The sequence below is a fragment of the Galleria mellonella genome, unplaced genomic scaffold (assembly GCF_026898425.1).
Source record: "Galleria mellonella isolate WM207_F2 unplaced genomic scaffold, CSIRO_AGI_GalMel_v1 utg55, whole genome shotgun sequence".
Taxonomy (NCBI): domain Eukaryota; kingdom Metazoa; phylum Arthropoda; class Insecta; order Lepidoptera; family Pyralidae; genus Galleria; species Galleria mellonella.
The window spans coordinates 83,244-107,243 of NW_026442115.1; the positions used below are offsets into that span (position 1 = coordinate 83,244).

A 24,000-nucleotide genomic window follows, 5' to 3' on the forward strand; every position below is an offset into this window, starting at 1 on the left:
AATATTTTTTATTTGGTACTTTATATATTTAACGTCTATAATCTTTAATGGATGAGTGAGAGAAAATTGTTATCTATTGACGTTATGTAGTTTTTGTGGCGATTAGATTTGAACTCCCGATCACAAAGATTAATAAATCAGAAATAGAAAATTATATTTTTACTATAACTAAATAATGTTTTTAGTAATAGTAAAATTAATATTGTGTTTTACCATCAGAAAGTTAGGTATTAATTGTGATTAGTGTTTGGTATGGTCTGCCGCAACAGAACATAATGAAAATATAAAAAAAGCGAATAATTGACCTGAAAATAACACAGTCTGATGATATCTAATAGCAGTACAAATGAAAAATCAATTAATTGATAGAACATTTCTATTTGTTACTATTTCATTTGGAAAGTAACTCTATGATAATTAAAATAACATCTAATTACCTTTTTACTACATTTTATTAAAAAAGATTAAAAATTCGCGCTTATGATTTTTCTATAAATCGGATTTTTATCACATAATAGTAAACCGCTGAAGCACGACTTTCGTTCCCTAATTATATTTCAGAAATCTTTTTATCTTTAAATAGGTATACAAATTCAATTACATTTTTGTTTGAATTTAAAATTACTTTATAAAAACAAATTGTTTCAAGAGAAATAAAATAGCCTTAGCCCTAAGGATAGACAGTGGTAAAAAGGCGAAAGTGATGTGTTTTATTATTCCGCACGGGTTGGCCTTTAGAGATTTAAATAAACTTATTTGTTGGACAGGTAAACAACGAGATGCTTTACACATCTTGAGAAGTTTGAACCATTTGGTACAATATCGTCAAGAGCCTTACGGTAAGTGTATTATAAACGTATTTTCTTTTTAATTTTTAGGAAAAACCCAGATACTGACAGAAAATATAATAACAAAAACAAGACAAAAAAAAAATAGTTACATTAATGCTCGTGTAAATGTGTGCATGAGCTAGGTAAATTTAAACATATCACAGGTCTGAATTGAAGTTAAAAATGAAATGAAAAATGAAGCAAAAAATTATGTATTTGTAAAATTTAAATTACAATTCGTGACCGTTTATAACTCTGTGTTTGGATTATATTATGGTAGTAGTAGTAATAAACATATTTTTCTACTAATTGTTGTATAAAACATTTCTTATAACTCTACAATATTGCATTTAAAGAGCTAAATTGAAAAATGAATTAAATCATCATTACAAGTCGATTTGTTTCTAATTTGACTTATATTCAGAGACATTACATTTAACTTTAATCAACTCAACAACTTAAATCATACATTTAAATGTAATTGTAGTTACAAATGTAAAAATAATCAGTTCATTTTCATACACCCACTAAATCCGTTTCGAGCTTATATTATGTACGTAACTTTCCTGTTTGTCTATCTCGCTCCAACATTCATCTATATATTTTTTAACCTAAGACGTAGTCATAGAATGAGTTTGTCACAAACATCTATGTCTATATAGATGACGTACCTGCATGCAATTTGCATGTAAATTTTTAGTCATATGTAACATTCAAGCTCTTTGAACGTCGGCTGAATATTGCTGGAAAGTTTTGTATGAACAAGTGTTTCTAATAAATAACTCTTTTAATATTACAATAAATTACTTAGTAGGTATATTTTTTAGGTTTCATACAGATTAAAATACATACGTTCTTTATTTTTATCTATACCTGTGACTATGAACGTTATCATAGAAAAACTGAATTAAAAATATTAAATATATATTAATATTCTTAAGCAAGTAAAGTTGGGTAATATTTAGCAATATATGTATATTACAGTAACAATATCTATATATTTGTCTAAATAAACGGATATATTTAATATATAATATTGAAAAGTAGCACCCGATCCAAATTAATCCAAAATAATTCGAGTATTCTGACACTTCCCTATGGTTGACTGGGAGAGAATACTTTTATCAAGTCCGCCATGTACACATATTTGTACTAATGAATAAATAAATAAATAATACAGATCAGACCGATATGGGCTATATCAAATATTGTACCATCAATGTCTACAGTAATCCAATATATATATATATCGGAGTTATACTCATATTACCTATCCCTATAAACAAGGTACTATCTATTATATTATTATGTACTTAGTATTCTTCAATATCACATTCTAAAGAATTCTTTCCTATGTATTATTAAGTAAACAATTCTGACACGTTTTAATTGTTTGTTTTTTTTTTTTTTAATAAATAGATTTCCGAGACCCGCTGGATCCGGTAGGTGAAAATTCAGATTTTGACGAGGATGATGATGGAAGAACTATAGTTGGAACTATAATTTTCAAGACTACGGACTCATTAATTCGTGTAAGTCTCATATAATATAATGTAACTATATCCTATTAAAATTATAAATTTTAAAAATTACTGAACAAAATTTGGTACACGGGTATATTATATCCTAACTTACCACATGGGATACATTATGTACTGACTCAAGCGTGGGATACAGCTAGTCATATATATTTAAAAACTTAGATTCACTCTCCCATAGTTATATTCGATAGTAACCTGTCATGATTGAAGCTTGTACCTTTATAAAATGTATATGAATATTTCGGGTCGTTTGACTACAAACGTCGCAGAATTAATAAAAAAAAAAAGGGTAACACTAAAATATTATTTTAATGGAATTGTTGTATTAGAAAATTTAATATTAAAAAAAAATATATAATGTTTAATGTTCCTGCGCGTTAGGAAGATTAAAAATCCAGCTGTCAAGTTAATATAAGAGGTTAAATTTTTTTGGATCTACATTTTATTGGGAAATATTTTCACGTTCAGTTGTTAAGTATTATTATTTCTCTCTTTATATCGTATATTCTATTGTAAAATTGTAAGTAGATATTGTTGAACAATGTAATTGATCAATGTATAATAATGAAATTTTATCAAAAAGTCGACATAGAATATTAATTATTAAAAAAAATCTAGTTTACCATCTTTACTACCATTATAAATGTGAAAGTGAGTTTGTTGGTTTGTTACGGTTACGCATACATTTTGTCAAGATTGAAGTATCTTTTCTGGAACATAATTTTTAAGTATCTCTATCTTCTAGACATGTAAAGTTTTAATGTTAATATAGGACCGGCTAACTTACTTATAATGTTAACATGGGAAAATAGGTTAAACTCGAAATCCTAATATTATGAGGTGAGTTTGTTTATTTGTTATCTTATAGCGCCTTAACGGCTTAACCAATCATTATGAAATTTACTACTATCAGGGACTATCAGGGATGAAGAAAGATATAGGCCGTTCATCCCGGTCAGGAAATATATCCTGGTCATGCGGAGGCGGTTTAGTGGCTGATAAAAGTTAATAAATAATATTTTCCACAGTTGGGGACAACGAGCCCACTCGGCACATTGGCATATGTAATACAGGAACAAGCACTACTCGTTCGTGTCAACAACGGCTGGCAGTATGTTGCGGTGAGCTAACTATATTTTAATTCTAGTAATTAACGGGTAATATACTGAAGTGCTAACTGTAGTTCGAGTAAGGTTAATTTACAGTTACAGTGATACCCTATGTTATTAGTTAGTTCACATGCTGACTTTTGTATTTGATTTTTTTTTCAGTAAAAATGTATTGTTTGTGTAAAAAAATGTTCTTTTTATGGTATTTAGAATAGCGAATGTGTTGACCGGCCATCGGATGAAAAGTAATAGCAGTGGACTATAGGCGTAAAGATCTATTATTTTGATTAATAAGCTTAGTTAGACTTCATGATTGAACAGAAATTTAAAACAGTAACTCTCGAGTTTTTTGCGGACATTTCTCAACTGATAATAACTTTCTGAGCCCTTCAATAGATTTAAAAAAAAATGACGGTTTAAAGGTGCTTATAAACAAGTTTATTTGAATAAAGATTTGTAAATTTGATGGCAAATGGTAATTGTTGTATAATATAAATGGTACCATGAACATTATAGAATGTTTTTTTTATGCAACTTAGAATGGTAAATAAGCTGACGGCCCACCTCATGGGAAGTGGTAACCGTCGCCTATAGACATGAGCAGTATTATGGACATAACAGAGTATACTGTTTCGTCCATGCGTTGCCATTCCTGAAGGCTAAGGTGTTATTCTTCTGTATCCTGTAAATTCTTGTACCGTGACTCCCAAATTTATTATACATGTATTTATACGTACCTACCGCATATGGACTACCAATGATATTCCGCAGTATCATTGGCTCATACATAGGCCTTATTACTCCTATTATCTAGATTTTATGCCTCTTATGCTAAAGATTGTACTTCATATCTAATTAATTACCTTCAAACAGAAAACTGATTGATACAAAAATATATGTTTGTTGTATTATAGGTACAATGTTATAAAATTTGTACATTATTTTAAAGCGAATTAGTTACGAAACAATACATTACGGGTATAAATAAACAAAATATAGCTGTTGTAAATTATTCCAATGGTTAATTGAGAATAAATAAATGTTTTGTTTTGTTTAGATGGGTTCGTTATTAGCTATACACACTCCACCGTCCAATACTCCGACACGGACACCTTTACAGAATATTCTGGAAACCTCCAGTTTGGTCCATCATAAAAATCCAGCTGTGGAGGGGCCAGTGGTAAGTATTATTTTTATGAGTAAAGTCGACATAAATAATTATATATTTTAAAATACTTTGATTGATAGATACCATACTTTACTATCATCAGCATAAGGCTCAAAAAGAATAATCAGATTATGTTAGAGATAGACCAATGTAATAATTTGGTTTTATTTGTATCAGTCGTTAAGTGTCTACTGCTAAACATAGCCTCCCCTATATGAGGATTTTGCTTGTAGTTGCCACGTTTGACAGGCGTGTTGGCAACAGCTGTTAGGCTTTGGAGATATTTTAAGAGAGATACTGCTACCCATCCATCGACCAATAAGTTCCCTTAGCTGCCTCTTACGACATCCGAGGGAAAGGAAAGAGTGACCCATTCAATGCCGTGACTACATCGCAAATTATTTTTATTACATTTATTTAAATTTTCTTGGAAATTTTTCGGTGTTTAATAGTGACCAAAGGTAAAACGATTTACCTTTACCTTAAGTTCTTGTACTTTCGTAGCAACTAAACTACAAGTACTATTTTTGGCAAATTATGTGTCAATACTATTCGTTACACAATTGCAAGCACAGGTAAATTGAAAATGTCTATGTCTCTCAGAATGTGCTATAAAAGTGATTTGAATTTAAACACGTCCTAGTCAAAATAGTTTTAGTTACTAAAAGACATAGGTACGAGCTTGTTAAATATAAAAACTTTTTAAATCATTTAATTTTTTTTAAACAACGCAATGTTTTCAAGTGTAAATATTTATTGTCTATTGTACTATTCTGTAATATACAGCGCGTGTTTTAATATAAATAAAATAAATATCTCTCACTACTCACTCGCTTCAAAACCTCTATTAAGTCCTACTATATCACTCTTTATAATCATATATATATATATATATAATGTCTTTTTCTCGATGTCCTCTACCCAAAGATTGTCTGGAAGATATTGCTTAGCAAAAAGGCTGCATTTGTATCACTTTTTTTCATAAATAGTGCTATAAAGTGTAGAATAAATAAAAATATATTTTATTTGCATCTTAAGGATTTAATAAATTAATAATCTCTCCTATTGAAGAATTGTTATTTTCAAATATTACTGTTACAAAATTATAATAAATATATTACCAACACGTTATTACATGTTCTGCTTTTTTCTTTAGCTTCGACTGGCAGCTCTCAATGAACCTCATACGGGAGATATGCATGGAGTAAGTAGCACAAACTACGAATGCCGGAGACAGGCTCAAAGAGCCAATCTAGACGGCACTTTTCGAGCTTTTATATCATCCAGGTAAGTATTTTGTGAGTTTTAGATATCTACTTAACCATCTATTCACAACTAATCCATTATATAATAAACATATAAAATCAATTATAATAATTAGTTTAAAATTATAAAGAGAAAATATTTGTTTTTTTTTTATCAACCGATTTAAAAAAGGAGGTTCTCAATTCGGTTCTTTTTTATTTTTGTTACCTCATAACTCTGTTGGATCTAAACCGATTATTTATTTTTTTTATCTAAGAGGATATACTTACAGATTGATCGCACAGAAATTGTACCAAAATTAAAATTTTGCCACAACTGAAGTCGATTCTTTTTGTAGGATACAGTCTTTAATTATAATTGTATATATTGAAAATACCCAAAAAAATATATAATTTTTTAAACTCTTTTACTCACAGAAAACTACTTTATCATCGAGTATCTTGGGCTTTATTTTATTTTAAAAATTTTTAAAAACGTGGTGTATCGGTAGCTTATAAGTATCGATGTCACTCTTAGATTATATAGATAGAGCATCGAGCCTCAAAACCGGGTAAATTTTTTGTCAGCTAATTATCAAATTAGCTGACTCGTTATTTTATCAGTGTTCTATATACTTACGCATAAAATGTATCTTGACGTATTATATAATAAACAAAACGAGTGTTTACACATTAAAAAGATCCAGAAATTAAAAGACAAAATAAATATATAAGTTATAAAGGAATCATCCGTAATTATTTATCACGCAAAATTGTAAGAAATAGTTGATCCGTTTTTCACGAAACATTTGTATGGAGACACTCTATCTATATAATCTAAGATATTACTATTGAGCATGAATTCGATTTGATACTTTACGCATATTTTTTTTTCTCTAGAGTCCAAACAATAGATTCCATCGTCAGTTGGGTGGACAGAGAGATACCAGTAGTGAACACACGAGGTGACGTCCTTTTCAACTCCTGGGGGGAGATGTTCGATGGATCGGGGGCATTATTCGCTCATGCCCCGAGAATTTATAGTTTCAGTGGACAAAACGTGCTAATGGATCCTGGATGGTGAGAATATTTGCTTGTACCTTAGTCATATGTATCATAAGTATTAGTGTTTTATAAAAATAATACGAATAGTATTAAAACAGCCACGTGTATGAAATTGAATTGTACGAAAGATTCGGTTTATTTACTGCTTCCATGAGGAAGTTCATCATCATCATTATCATTTCAGCCATTATCCGTTCATTGCTGGACATAGTCCTTCCCCATAAACTGCCATAAGGAACGGTCCTAAGCCTACTGACTACCTGCAATGCATTTGAGGTCGTCATTTCATCTTGTGGGAGGTTGTCCTACACTACATTTGCCCATATGGGGTTGCCACTCAAGAACTTTTCTTTCTTATCAGTTCTTCGAGCTACTTATATGTGACCAGCCCAATGCCACTTCAGCTTGCTTATCTGTGGGCGATATTTTGGACTGTATATTGATGTATATGATGTAATCAAACAATGGGTTTAAAAGGAAAATAACTATAATAAAGAAAACTACGAAAGATAGACTAGGACAGCAAAGAGCAAAAGCGACAATTGTAAAAACAAAAGTATAAAAATACAATAAAAATAAAATCTTTAAAAATAACTAAGGAGTTCGCAACACTTATCCTTTGGGCTATGTCGTTTACTTTTGTAACTTGAGGAAGTTGTTCACGAATATAACTGGATTTTGGGTTGATACCCTTTACGACAAACGTTATAGATATACTATAGAAGTTTACTATGTAAACCAAATAGCTATAATTATTTATTGGAGTATACTGTTTTAAAGTCGGAAGTGTCGAGTTGAATAAGATAATATAACAAGAGCAAATGTTTATTTTATTTTTCTTTAAACAGTTTTTTTTTTATCCTTTTTTAATCATGCTTACAATGACAAACAAACGGCTACCAGATAAAAAGTAGTAACCGTCGCCTATAGACTTAAACAGTATACACAGTTTAGTCTATGATATACTGCTACATGTGTTTACAAAGAACTATACTCAATTAAATTATAATCCCATATAGAGTATATGTAAGTACGTATCATTTATTATGAGTAGAAAATTTTCAAAATGATAAGTGTTTACCTATTGAAAATAATTTATGGCTCAAAATTTTTTTCATCTTTATTATTTTCTATACGATAAAATATCCGATAGAAGCATTTTCATAAATAATTAATGTACTATCATTTTTCATAATATCACTAAGTGATATTGATTTTACTCTACCAACGTTTCAATATAATTTATATCTAGACCATTATAAAAATATCTAATACACTCTTTGATGTTCTCGTTATATTGATATATGTGTATTAGACTATAAAAGACATTTTAGTAATATCCAATATAAAGCATGTTATTAATGTATAATTACGGTGTCATATTACAAACCAAAATAACATAGTAATTACTATGAGCTCATCATACAAAATGTAGAGAAAACAATGAAAATATTTACCTAGTATATTGTTCTTTATATTTGTAAATATTTAATATAATTAATTTGCTTATAACCGATTTTATTCCTTTTTGTGTAATCTGACACAGAAATAAAAACAGTTTTATATTATTTTTAATAATTATAAAATGTTTAATTTATTATCTACTACCTTTATGTCTGTGAATTCATCGGCGTTATTTGAAAAGCAATCCTTCTCCGTACCAAATATATACGTATGAATCCACTTGATTACTAAAAATTAAAATTTCTTGCTTTATCCACAATAAAGTTAGAGAAAAATCAAAAGTACCGTGAATCGCTTTAAGAAAAGGATGGAACGGCTGTGCTCGATTCAGCTGAGACACTGCCGTGCTCTCTAATTTCATAAGAAACAGTTGAGCTGTTAACTTGACAAGCCTTAACAAAAAAAACTTACTGTCACCTTTATTTTTAAATAAGCGAAGGGTTTTAAAATCATTGTGTTTTTTTCCTAGGCCTACAAAAGCTGTCTGGCATGGAACTAGTCCAAACGGTGAGCCAGCAATGGACGCATATTGTGACGCGTGGCACAGTAGTGCTCCAGACAAGTTTGGATTGGCATCATCACTACGTTCCAACAAACTATTAGATCAAGAAACGTGAGTAATATTTTAATATTTATGAGTACTAACCCTTCTTAACAGATTCATAATTATGTACGTCGTGAGTGGAAAATGAAACAGTTTTTTTTAATTTTCTTAATTGCTCCAAATACATTTGGCAAAACAAAACATTAACTTTCACATGTATGTCCATTTTATGGACTCTAATTTTCTTGATAATATTACGAATAGTTGACAATTTTATATTGCAAATATTTTCAGTTTTTTTTATTTACAATAAAGTGTCTTTCTGTGATCTACTTACTTATATCATTACGCTGTCTCTACCAATTTATAGCATATAAAAATATCTAAATATCTAAACTGTCATGGTACTCGTAATATTCGATTGCCGATATCCACTTATTTTTCGATGAAAACTCGTATATATGTACATAGGTACGTCGAAAATTGCGCCATTTCTTTATCTCTACAAGAACATGTATGTGACATATTTATATATCGCACCTCGAATATAGAATTACATGGCGTGAGACATGTAGATCTGACGTTTACAATTTCGAGGAATTTTATTGTATGTGGACAAAAATCTGTCTGTTCTAATAGAACTTAATGAAAATATAACCAAGGTTTGTCGAAATTATCACACGAATATTGGCTAAACGAAGTTAGTAAAAAATCGAAATGTTCAATGAATTAATCGATTTTCAATTCGATATCAAGTTGCTGATATACAATAGTTTTATTATTATGATTTATGATCGGGTTATTTGTTCGTTTGTTTAGATTTTTATTGAGTTCTAGTAAAACAATATTATGCTTTTATGGATGCTAAAAACGCCTTTACACTAATGAGTTAATAATAGGTTATATAAAAAAGAAATATTTAAAATAAATTTATGAATGTAAAACACCCTTGTAATTTGTCGTTAATCGATCGACGATTTAATTAATTTCCGATACTTATCTGAAGTATCATTAATCGATCGGTTAATTGACTTATGATATCTACGTAATGTATGCGAGTAAAAATTACAACGTAAATGTGTCCTTCGATTTATTTTTGTTGATAGATTTTTTAAAATGCTTTTAATTTTTAGATATTCCTGCAGCAGTAGACTGATAGTACTATGCATCGAAGCTACACCAGTGGATACAGTTAGAAGAAAAAAACGATCAAAGTAAGTATCCTCTGTTTATATCTTCAAGTTAGGTCCCTTAGGGGTAAGTGAAAAGCCCTAGTCCAAAATATATTTAAATATGTTAGCTACATTTTTTTTAAATATTTGGAATTGACGAAATCTTAAGCAAAGAGGAAAAGTTCTATAATAAAAAAGTAACAATAGAAATTAAATTATATGGTATTAATACTCTTTATTATCGTATAAATTAATTATATTTTTTTTCCAAAAAAAATGTATGTTTTTTTTAAAAAAACATGTAATTATTTCTGTTTCATTATAAATTCATTCCGTAAATGCTCCTGTTTTATTAGAGAAAACAATTTAACGGATGTAGTGACCCAAATAAATGTTCTGGGCCAAAACTAATCTAAACTGCAATTAGTGAGAGCTGTTGAAAAACGGACGGGGCTGGTCAAACTCTATACTATCGCTATAATGTGCTTTTGAATTGAATACTTGAATTTAAAATCCGCGTATAAAATTTACATCTCAAAATATATATATATTGATATATGTATATATAGATGTAAATTTTATACGATATTCAATAATTGTTGCTATTTGTTAATTTATTATTGATTTTTTAGTACAATATTTTTTTTAATATAATATAAAATATATGATTGATCCTATTTATTAAGAAAGATTTTAATTAATGACGTTGATATTCAATTTTAAAATTTAAATCTTTACCTATTTTATTTTATGATAATTGCATGTTGATTTGATCTATTTTACAACAACGCTGTAACGTTTTTACATGTCTTTGTGTTTAGCAATAAACACAATTAGTTCTTTATTATGTTGTTAAAGAATAGTGTGAAGTGTTTTTGTAATAATATCAATAATTATTGTTATTATTTTAAATACTATAATTAAATTGTAAAATAGACCTAATCGACATTATGAATTTAGGTTTATAATCGTATTACTTTTAACAGATTTCGACAAGAGAGGCTACATTTCCTAAAAGATATGGAGGACCGACAAAACGACACGAGACTAAAGTTATAGACATTGAATGCCTAGTATTTTTTAGAATAAGGAAAAAAAATGTGAAGACTGTAAATAGTATAGATTGTACCGATGTTTCTTGAAGCAATGATTCCGGTGGAACATATTGACAATATATTTCTTACCAATTAATAGAGCCACTAAGTTTTCAGAGCTTTTTCCTACTACATAATGGTAATGTTCGTTGACGACGACTCTATTTAGTTAGTGTATCAAGCTATAATTATTGCCACAAAAACATGTTTGTACATAGATATGGTAAGGAAATGTTTACAATACTTATACATTTACAAGCCCAGTGCTATGTAAACTATATATTAATTTTGTCAATACATTTTTTGAGGTTGTATGTAAATATTAGATAAATTGTTTGCAATGAAAGTTTAAGGACGATTCCTGTAAGAATAGGAATATCGGCTTTACTAGATAACATTTTAATTAATTTATTTATAATGTTTAAAACAATTTAATACGTTTTCCAAATAAGTGATACAATCTTTGCTGCCTCTTATATATTAGTTTTAAAATATAATTTTAAAAAATTCTGTAATAACATGGTGATAACAGTTTTTCAAATTTTGTGATTCTTTGAAAATTACAATTTTAATTGTTTAAATCAGTTTTAAAACTTGTTGAAAAACTGTGTTTCACTATATATTAAAACCAGAAATACTTAAAAATTGTTATAGTACATGATTTAAGAAATCAAATATAATTCGAAATGAAAGTAGCTGAACACATTTTACTAATTACGGCTTTTATTCTAACGAGTGCGTGAGTATTCGTTAACTTTTATTGCTGACCGTACTCCGTTTTGGATTAATGAAATTGAATGTAAGTCTGCGAAAATATTACAGAAAAAGAAAACAAGAAAATTCTCAATGTTAATGGTTACTGATTTTAATTATTAAAAAAAATATATATAAAAAAGTTAGTTACAAGAAGTATTCATATCGCTTTAGTTTTGTTAAGTACCTATATGCATAGTTAAACCTGATAAGGAGGATGAAGCAAGTCAGTTAGCCCATCGTGACGTATTCAACTAAAAATCAATTACAATAGTTTTCAGGGGAGGTGGACCTGATAGGGTATATTATTAACAATGGGGTTGCTAATCCCCATTACTAACAATCTCTTCTCCCCCCAATTGCCTCGGGTTGGGTGTTCTGAATTGTGCCTCTAGATATTTATATTTGTCGCATGATCTAAACATTAGAGTGTCTTAGCTAAAAGTTCAGAGAAGTTAGTGTTATTGTGTTACTTCACACTTATTATTTATTATTATCGTGTAATAAACACACAAAAATACAAAGGATTTGACTCTTTTTTTTTCTGAAATCTCTCAAAAAACCGGTATAAAGAATACCATGGTGATTGACAATGAATACTATGCAAACGTTCTAAGAGAGGACGTGTTATTTCGTTTTATGTACAATTCTATTCAGCTGGAGTTCCACAAAATGTCCTCAGACGATCTTTTTTATGGCTCGAACATTTTAACATCGTATATCTAAGGAAAAGTAGCTATAACACTTTATATATTGGCCTTTGTTCTCGAAAAAGAAATAAAAAAATAAAATATATTTACAACAGTAATCCTTCCCGAATTAGGTAGTTCGGAGCATTTTAATATAATAAAAATGAAATAGTGATCTCGCCTGCTCTATTGGTATATACTGACGGGGTGCATGTAATAGGTGAGGATAAAGTCAGGTCAGATGGTCTATCAGGACTGGTTTATCAGAAATAAACCACGATAGTTTCCAATTTACTCCAGTCGAATCCAAGTTTTTAATGGTGGCTGGATTAGAACATAGGACCTTGAGGTAAGTTCGGATAATATTTCTAAGCAACGATGATCTCAAATCTTAAATTAAAGAACTGAATAATTTACTTTTAATAAACTCATTAATTAACAAAATTTGTGCTTCGTCTGCAATGCAGTATTAAATAGCTTAAATAAGTTCGACCTCTGCTTAATCTATTTTAAATGAGGCATTGAATTCGACACGTAGATAGAAGAGTGTGTCATTAGTATTGACATTATTTGAAGGTCAAGTTGAATATTATATGATATAACGGATTTTTTATTATAGAAAAATGGTGCCAATCAAGCATACGGTTAACCTGATTCGAACGTCGCCATAGTCAAATATCGCAGACAATATTAAGTTATTAAGAGGAGAAGGGAAGGGAGGTTATTAATGATGAGGGTCTAATGACGTCTATCTAGTAACCTTCACATGTTCATTCCTGGTTCAACATGATTATTTTCTTGTGAATTTGCCACAGTAAGCCAACCTCACTTATTATCTCAGACTAATATCTCCCTAGAGTAAACTTGTGTAAACTTATTACACACAGAGACGGGATTGCTATTCCCCTTTCATTAATTAAAGAAAAATAACAGCGCATAATAAAAAAAACCTTAAGTTATGCACCTCCGAATGAAATATAAAAAATTAAACTCGCTAAATTTTACTTACTTTCCTTCTTTTATCTTTCAACTTTTTTCATTTTTAAAACATTTTCAACGTAAATTTTATTTAATTATAGTAACTTGACACTGATTTAGTGTTGATGATTTAATGCTATATAATTATATAGTTTTATAGAACATGTAGTTCATAAATAATTACCTATCTCACGCTAAGTCCCTGACCGGTTAGAACAGAAGGAAGGTTTTTATCTTGTATAAGTATTAATATCTACTACACTTCTTGTGAGTAGGTACTATGGACGTTTTTTATCCCTCTTTGAGCTGATAGTATTCTTTTCTATCACAGATATGACTCAAATAAGACTGTTCATAAATTAAAGATTGTATCCTACAAAAAATCGACTTTAATTGTGACAAAACAAGTTATTTTGTTCTAAAAATTAAACTACCAAATCGATTTTGGGAAAATTTCTATGAAACCAATCTATAAGTCTATCCTTTCAGATAAATAATTCTCCAAAAGAATCGTCCAAATTGATTTTGAACTGACGGAGTTAAAAGGTAACAAACATAAAAAAAAAATACAACCGAATTGAGAACCTCATTCTTTTTGATGTTTTTGAAAAAGGAATGTACAATCTTAAGTAAATGAATTTTTAGTTATTATTAAAAGTTTACAATTTTATCTACTCGCTTACAATCAAATAAAATACGTTCAATTGTCAAAACTGGTTAGAATACGAATATTAAAAGGTACTAATTTGTGGAAAAAACATAGTATATTTATACATATAATGCAAATGTATTCGTTTTATAAATTTAATGCTTTTGTAGTCGGGAACAGCTCTATTATTACTTTTGTTGTTTTGTAAATACAGGCTTTTAATTAATATGTCTATTTAAGGTAACATTTACCTTTATAATGATAAAAGGATTAACGAAAAAACTCAATTGATATAAAGTGTTATTAATGTAAATATTACTGTATTTTCCTGTAGTATATTGCAAGCACGTACAAAAACTATGAGATTTATTCGAATATTTAAAATAATATAGTGATAATAATATTGCTCATTTTAATAAATATTACATTACTATTAAAAACAAGAACATATGTTTTAACATCATTTCAATTAAATATATGTGTGGCAAAAACATATTTTAGTTTTGCAAAAAATTATAAACGTCATAATGTAGTATTATAATATATAACTTAAAAATAATATAAATTTTTCCAAGAAATCTAATAGTTTATGTATGTGCTCTAGTGCTACTGCCATTTTCGGTAGCTAATTTATTAATATATGTAAAAATTGTAAGTTAATTCTGTTATTATATTTCTGTAATATATTAAAAATAACGCATCATGTAGATATCAAACTATTTTGTGTTCTATATAATTGAAACAAAGATGAAAGTTGTAATTACATCGTAAGTATTATGATAAAATTTTTAAATGCCTAATTTTTGATACTGTTTTTAATTGCTGTATGCTTGATGATTTTAAAGAAAAGGCCACTGTCACCCCACAACTTAAATATGTTATATATACCCAGTAATATATATTTAGTTATGATAAATAACAGAATGACGGCTCAGTTATATGTTTTTCTGCAACATATCAATAAAAAATATCATTGTGTAGAAAATTATTTTATATATGTTACAAAAACTACTTTTTAAATTAAGATCTTAAGATTTCATCTTAGAGCATATCAAATAAGGGGTATATACTTATGTTAGAAAATTAATTATATATTTAAATTATAAAAAAAAAAGAAAAATAATCGCAGTCAGTTTCGAAATTATACGGAACAGCCTTTTACTCGCAACGTCATCCATGTGATTGGAGTATGTACAATAACAGGATAAAAAGTAGCCTATTTCTTTCTCTTTTCTTATAGTATATGCATACTAAATTTTATAGTGATATATATTAGTTCGTCTGCTACGTCGCTAAGAGGTAACTTCAAAAAGTTAGGAGTGCTCAATAGGGTGAGACGGTATTTCATGCCGGAACACCGCCTGAAATTATATAAAGCTCAGGCCGCATATGGAATTCCGTCCTCATCTGTAGGCAGGAGCGCCACAGTACCAACTCCTTCCGTTAGACCGCATTCAAAGTCGGGCAGCTCGAATTATTGATAGTCAACGCCTTACTGTCCGACTTGACCCATTGAAGCTGCGCAGAGATGTTGCATCTCTGTGCATCTTCTACCGAATTTATCATGGGGAGTGTCCTGAGGAATTGTTCGGATTGATACCTGCTGCTGATTTTGACTACCGTACAACCCGCCACAAACTAAAGTTTCATCCCAATCATCTGGACGAGTGGTGGTCTTCCACCGTGCGTTTTTAAGGCACTTTCTTCCACGCACAACCATTCTTTGGAATCAACTTCCAGCAGCAGTATTTCCGAACGGATACGACAACATAACCTTCAAGAAAAGAGTGTATTCCTTTTTAAAAGGCCGGCAGCACACCTGCAATGCCGTTGGTGTTGTGGGTGATCATGGGCGGCGGTAGTTACTTACCATCAGGTGAGCCGCATGCTCGTTTGCCCCCTGTGTTGTAAAAAAAAAACTTAATTTCACAAAGATATGCAGCGACACATATTAAAAGAACACTAGCATAATAAATAGACAGATTTATGTATAAATGATTCTATTATCCTCTTATAAAATCTCGATTATTTTTTTAGACATACCATACATTTAAGCCAATATATTTAATATATACTTCCTTACCTTATACATATAACCAACGAACTAAAACCAAAGATTTGAAATTGATTTTAGTATTTTTTTTTTTATTATAGATAATTTTCAATCTTAAATTGAGCAAAATTTTCCGCTATTCGATTTTCAAAAGTTACATCTTCCCATAGTAAAACATGTAATTAACTTTTTTTTTATGAATAAGGAATTAATTAAGGTATTTAGGTAAAGAGATTAATTAATTATACCGTATTATTCTTGGAAAAATTGTAACTATTTTATGTAATTCAAAGTATTTCACCTTGAGTAGGATCCAGTTACCTATTATGTATTCGGTAAAGGAGAACTTCTATTAATAACAGCCCTTATTATATGCTCTAAGGCTTTCATTAATTAATGACGTGATGAAAGTAAAATATTCAAATGGTTATTACTCGCATAAAAGTAATTAAGTTTTATATAATTATTACACGGTTGCCTCATAAATACGAAGATTATCCTAACTTACTATGATAATGTGTCATTATTTAAAAAAAAAATCAATACTTTTTTTATTTTCTTATACATATTAGCCGTAAACTGTCCACTGCTGGACATATGCCTCCTCCATAAGGGGGGGTTTTGCCAGTAGTCGTCACACTTAGCAGGCAGATTGGCAACCGTACTTAGGCTTTGGCGATGTTTTAATAGTCGCACTGCTGCCCATCCATTAAATTCTCTTAGCCGCCTCTTAAGACACCCACGCGACAGGAAGGAGTGGACTTTTCTATGCCGGGACCGCACGGCAAAAATATTTTATACAGCTCGTTAAAATCATTCATAGTCTTGTGTATAAGAATGAAACCTTTGTTATACAAACATTATACTCTGTTAGAATATTTGTTTTAATCGAAAATAGGTTGCGACTTTTATATTTAATTAGTTTGGCTTTAGAGTTTAATTTTCCATAACCACCACATTATATATTAAAATTATAATGAGAGACCAAACATCTAAAGTGAAAGTAATAAATCCTATACTGTCCGTAATAAACTCTTTTAAAACTATAATCATTATGTATTATATATATTATATATGTGTAAAAAAATGTTTATAATTTTATTTATTAAAAATATCAAACAGATGTCACAATAAATCTTATATATCAAATATATATCAGATGCAGTATTAAGAATTATTATTGTGCTTCTTGATTGTTCTTCATCCACAGATAATTTACAGCTTATTACAGCATTAGTAATGTACCATCTAATGTTTTCAGTGGACTTTTTAAGTAGATAATAGATAACTAATTACATTCAATCATCTGTGTCAAGTTTTACATAATATAAAAGAGCATTGTAATTTTTCATTGTTGAAGAAAACGACGCTAGGTAAATTTTATTGTACTCGTAAGTACAGATTGTTTTAAAAATAAAAAAGTTTTTTTTTTAAATTAATCACTTGTTTTATTTATTGTTAACAGTCGATATTTGTAAGTATATAAAAATGTAATAAAGGAAAAACGGCATACACTATCCTAAGATAGGTTAACCTGTGAGAGAGAAGTGTGGCAGATATGCATGTATGTAAATTATTACTGTTTAAGGTAAAACACGCAGTGGAAGCGTGTTTTAGAATCCTGTCTGTTGAGGAGGACTAACCTGAAATCAGCTTCGTAAATTGTTCTGCTGTAGCTGATCGGCAGTTCTTCCTCAACTCCTATATGCACGTACACACAAATTCTTACAGGTCCTTCAGGGCACATACAGTTTGAAACACACAAATTACATTTATTTTACAGGAGCAAGCGTCCGCGCACACGTCTCCATTCAGTCGGTACCTTTTTTTTTCGTTAAACTAAGGTAGGAGAAAAATAATAATGACGGACTCCATTATTGTAAACAATCTGTGTTTTATTACAAAGGGATTAAGGCTTTATTTTGAACAATTACATAGATTTAAAACAGTTTAGAATAACTTAAGATTTAGTCTCAAATTTTAAATTTGGCAAACATTTTTATCTTAACTCAGTCGAATTGAGAAATTTTACCTTATTAAAGTTAATTATGTTAAAATAAATATAATAAAGATTATACCTGTAATAGAGCAACTTAATGTGGGTAAAAATTTAAAAAAAATACCAAATATTTTTTGTGTATTTACAAGTTCGTCCATAATTATTGCATATTTGTTCAACAAAGACAAAACCAACTTCGACAAAATTAGCATGAGTTCTTATTTCATACGACGATTATTTTTAAAGCCTTCTTGTATGAAAAAAAATCATTGTTTGCAAAATTAATGTAAATAATTTTACAGATAAAAAATATAGTTTAATTTAAAGTTTACTTACCTTTTGTACTTGGTTGGAAAACTATTTTATTTCAATTAACGCTAGGCAAATCAAATTAATTTCTTGTATATTTGATTTTAAGATCAAGTCGTAAATTTTCACAATTCGTTTTACTTTTGTTACCAATCGCTTTTAATAATATTCTATTAAGTCATCGTCTCTTCAATTAAAAAAAATGTTCTCGTCGTTTCTGAATATTTATCAAGAACTATATTGAAGAGCCCATTGTCTGCTATTTAATACAATTTTATTAGAATTTCGCCCATCAATCGTCGTCAAAAGCTCCAAATTGCGTCATCGCTCATTACAAAGCCTCCGTGTAATAAATTCGGAAAAATTTGATGGAGGTGCCGAGTCACTGCTGAACCATTTGTTAAAATAAGGCCACCAGAAATAGGTTGTCGTACTTGTCGCCGTAAAATGTTTTATGTACCTTTATAAAAGACTAAGCACAAAAACTCAGCTTTAATAAACATTATGGTATAATCAGCCCTGTATTATATATGGCATACCAGTTTAATGACAGTGACATGACACAGTAAGTGGCATTATAACAGTCGCAAATGAGAACAAATGGCTACGAAAAAGATAAATAACGCGTACAATAACACAACAATACAAAAAAAAATTGAAATCGTTACAAATGCGGGCGTAACATCTGCTCTACAAATATATTTTTGTAACTATACGCTCGCAAATTTTATTGCATTTGAACTGTAACATTAAAGTCGTAAGACTGACAATTGTACGTTCGCGGAACTCTTTAGACGTAGCATGAATTGTACGTGACAGATACAATGACACAGCTGTTCCAAAGTGAGGTAACTCTGCTCATTATTTCGTTGTGAATAAAGGTGACAGTTTCTGGGTTCGCCATGTGTTAAAATATTAATCTAACTAATAAAACCGGAGCGTGGCGCTGCATAAAGGGGACGTGCCGTTTGAAATTAAAAGAGATTTGGGGTAAATTAAAGGTGTTAGGTTTTCGTTCGGGCGGTCGAAGGGCGAACGTACTATGTTGAGGTATTTTAATAGAAATTGAAATGTATTAAATTATACTTGCTAATTATTTGTGTGGGCAGCTTTACATTAAGCACAGATTGGATCAAATCGACCTATTAAAATTTAATTGTGTAATGTTAAATATAGATGTGAACGCTGAAGTGGCAATGGAGTGGTCTTATAGTTCAAAGAACCGATAACCAATGGGGAATAACGATTCTTGAGTGGCGACCCTGTATGGGCAAATACAGTGTACGACGACCCCCCTACTAGATAGAATGACGACCTCATTGCATTGCAGGAAATCAGTGATTGCAGGTGGCTCAGGACCGTTCCTTATGGCAGTTTGTGGAGAGGCCTATGTTCAGCAGTTGACAGATAACAGCTGATGTGATGGTAATAATGATGATGAAATATATTATTAATTAAGATGAAAGAAAGTAAATTTGTTAAACTGAAATTAATGTACTCGTCATACAAGATCATTATAAATGAAAGTCTTTTCCATACAGAAAAGGCTCATAGTTCCATGTCTTTGATGGGAAATAAAAGAAGAATAAAAGGAAAATATCGTTATAATTACATAAATTATCAGGTTGTGTGTACTAGCAATTCAACTTTCGGCATCGGACGACCGTGAGACTGTGCGACGATGTAAGCCTTCACCCTTATGTTGTAAACATACCATTTATATGCACGAAGCGCTTTGCGTCTTCCTTCATTATGCGTATGGCCAAAGAATGGAACAATTATATTTATGAAAATATAATACCGTAAGAATAAATAATTAGTCATTATGTTATATTTTTATGTTATAAATTTTACATATAACTGAATGGATTTGCATGAAATATAATGAACAAGTCAGCCAGATTAACATACAGAATTCTTTTATCCTAATCCATAAGGGAGAAAGCCGCGTGTATTATTAAAGAATAATATAAAGTTTCCCAGAAAATAAAAACGGACTTACCTTTGTTAACACTGTGGCAGAAAAAGACTGGACAGACAAAAAATAGAAGGAAAATCACTAATGAGCCTTCCTCCGACTCGGATCTGTAGATACTATCAATATTGTACGCCTAATGAAAGTAACAAATGAAGATCGAATATATTTTGTATATACCGCGGCTTTACCCGTAAAAATTACATTTATGTTTTGCAAACGTTAATTGGGAGAGTATATAATGCTATAATATAACGCATTAAGTCCGCCTTTTGTACCAAACATTTTTAAAGGGAATAAGGGAAAATAATGTCTCGTGTTATAAATTATGACGTAGTCTATGTAGCAATTTTTTTTACAACACGGGGACAAACGAGCATGCGACTCACCTGATGGTAAGTGACTACCACCGCCCATGATCACCCACAAGACCAACGGCATTGAGGTGTGCTGCCGGTATTTTAAAAAATTACATTCAAAAGGACGCATGTGAGGTACCATATGCATATCAGTGTGTTCTGTGATGTTCGTGGTGCTGTTCGTGTCTATAGGCAACGGTTACCACTTTCCATTAGGTGGGACATTAGCTTGTTCACCATTCTAGATTGTATAAAAAATTCTTCCATTAATCATTTAAGATTTACACAGACGATCGCTATATTAGGCCCGATTCTGAGGCGATATTCCTTTAAATTTATCTCTTAAAATATTTTTTTTATTTAATAGTTACGCGAAATTACTATTTTATGGACCATCATAAACTAAACTAATCTATTACCATGTTTCTTGTACATAAATAAGTTAGATTTTCTTTTATATTGGTCCTTACAATAAGTATTTCGTTGGGATATGAAACTGAAATGTTATTTATTTATTTACTTACACTTTATTGCACCAGTTAAAAATAATAAATATAGTAAATTTTAATGAAAAGTGATATGAAATGTGGCCTTATCGCTAAGCAATCTCTTTCAGATAACCTTTGGATAGAGGACATTGAGACAAAAGACAAAGTGTAGGCGGCATACTATTATATACATACTAATATATACAAACTTATATACACATAAACATACATATACTTAATAATATACATAAAATAAAAGAGAATGGAGGAGGATAACTAAGAAGGAACTCAGGAAAACAGTACTAAAGAGAGAGAAAGTAGGATTTAACGGAGGTTTGAACTTTAAATAAAAGTTTAAAGAAATGGAGAGCCGGCGGACCAACTATTTACTTTAAGCATAATCATTTATAAGTGAATATGGAATAGTAACCTCGCGGAAAACAGCTAATTTCTTATAATGGAATAAGAATGGAATTTTCTATCATAATTTTTCCAATCGATTTTGCAATTTATTTTATAGATACTATGAGTGAAAACAAACTGATGACTCAACTGCCTAGAAAGTGGCAATTGTTACTTACGTATATAGGATAAAATGGGCTCAAAAGACTCCACCTAAATTCCGATATCCTCCTATATGGGATTTTATCCGAAATGGTTAAAAGGATAATATGATTGATAGAATTTTAAAAATATTATCGAAGTGGTTATAGTGAAAGAAAATAAATTGGTACCCCACCTGTGTTATTTACGCTGTCATAGCACCAAGATGGATGATAAATGAGGATGAAGTGAGATTAGTTGGTTTAGAAATAAGACCACTATGATTTCTAGAAAGGTCTGCGTGCTGGTCAACAAAATAGACCCAATTTGGTATTAATAGGAACTAAAAGTTGTAACCAATAAACAGCGTTTTGTAATCATGACTAGTTTATTAGAAATAGGCTTCGTTTCTATATAAACAAGATACTTACGTTATTTTCTCTTTCTTATGGTAGTCATATATATGGTAGTTATATTACTATTCCTGAGGTTTAAGACACTTTATCTCCGTACCTTATATTTTCTGTACTATATTTCATCCTTCAACTGAAATACGGCCATGCAAGCATAAGGGAGGGAGACTTTGTACAAAAGTTGATTGCTTAGGTACCTCTGTCCCATTCGTGTTTCAACCGTGACACGATTACTTCTAAGAACTCCACCACATCATACTCAGGCTTTTGGGAATTCCTTTACAGTTATATCCATTCGACTATGGAATAGTCTGCCATCCGAAATGAATCGGCAAGTATAGGCATGTTTAAGCGTGTCTAAGAGAGCATTACTTATCACTATGCTGACGTATTATGTATATGTGTATGTATATTTATATATGTTTATATGTGTATATATATGTATGAGTATATATGTGTATATGTATGTTTGTGTAAATATATGTGTATGTTTACAGGGTATTTTATGTAATTTATAATGTGTAGTTTGTATTATTCTTTGTGTATACATAACTTATGCGTTTATGCAATATATGCAGATCGTATGACTGCCTATTTTTATTTATAAAATAACACATTAACATGGAAAGGTTTTGCTGGAAGAAATCTCTTATTAGAGATAAGCTCGCCTTTGTACATTATGTTTATAATAAATTGTAATTACCAGTATGTTTTGTGTACAATAAAGAATAAAGAATAAAGAACCGTGAAGCAGTTGTGTCTGTATGGCTGTGTTTCGATTTGAAGGGTGAGATATGGCGTGAATTTACTAGGTACAGAGGAATAACACCCGAATCCCCAGGAATGGCAACGCATGGGGGGTATCATGGGCGAAACAATATACTCTGTTATGTCCATGGTACTGCTCATGTCTATAGGCGACAGTTACTACTTTCCATCAGGTGGACCGTCAGCTTGTTTGCCATTCTAAGTTATATATAAAAAAAGTTATATTAATATTCCTGAGGTCTAAGACGCTATATCTCCGTACCTTATAATTTCCTTTCTAAATTCCATCCTTACACTAAAATACGGCCATGCAAGCATAACTACTGCTTAACAGCAGAAATACGGGTAGGACGAATACTCGTATTTAGTGAAAAAAGGATTGTTAGTAATGAGGTTTATCTTTTCTTTTTTTATTATATCAGCCGTTAACTGTCCACTGCTGAACATAAGCCTCTTTCTATAGAGGGATTTGCCAGAAGTTACCACGCTTGGCCGACGGATTAGCAACCGTAATTAGACTTTAGTCAAATTGTAAGAGGGAGCTTTCGCCCATTCCTCGACCGTTAAATTCCCTTGCTCACCTCCTAGGACACACAGTGATCCATTCTATACCAGGACCACACGGCAATGGAGTCTAACAGTTCAATTATTAATAATAAACCCTGTCATGTCTTGTAAATTTCGTTACGATGGACTCACTGACCTTCTTTTATCCTTATCTATCATGGCTCGTTAACGCCGCGCCAACGTACACCGATAGCGGAAGCGGTGTTAGGTACCATTCCATTTTCAA

At 30.4% G+C, this 24,000-nt stretch overlaps 1 protein-coding gene across 1 annotated transcript in view; it reads left to right on the plus strand.

The window, feature by feature from the left end:
- LOC113519351 (collagen alpha-1(I) chain-like) overlaps positions 1 to 17,739 on the plus strand; it is a 45,519-nt gene extending 27,780 nt beyond the window's left edge. Inside the window, 9 exon segments of the mRNA XM_052898995.1 lie at positions 768 to 839; positions 2,250 to 2,362; positions 3,400 to 3,492; positions 4,538 to 4,660; positions 5,805 to 5,935; positions 6,793 to 6,972; positions 8,891 to 9,034; positions 10,099 to 10,179; positions 11,124 to 17,739. Coding sequence (XP_052754955.1) covers positions 768 to 839; positions 2,250 to 2,362; positions 3,400 to 3,492; positions 4,538 to 4,660; positions 5,805 to 5,935; positions 6,793 to 6,972; positions 8,891 to 9,034; positions 10,099 to 10,179; positions 11,124 to 11,196 — 1,010 coding nt within the window. The 3' untranslated portion in view covers positions 11,197 to 17,739.
- Positions 17,740 to 24,000: the final 6,261 nt, after the last annotated feature.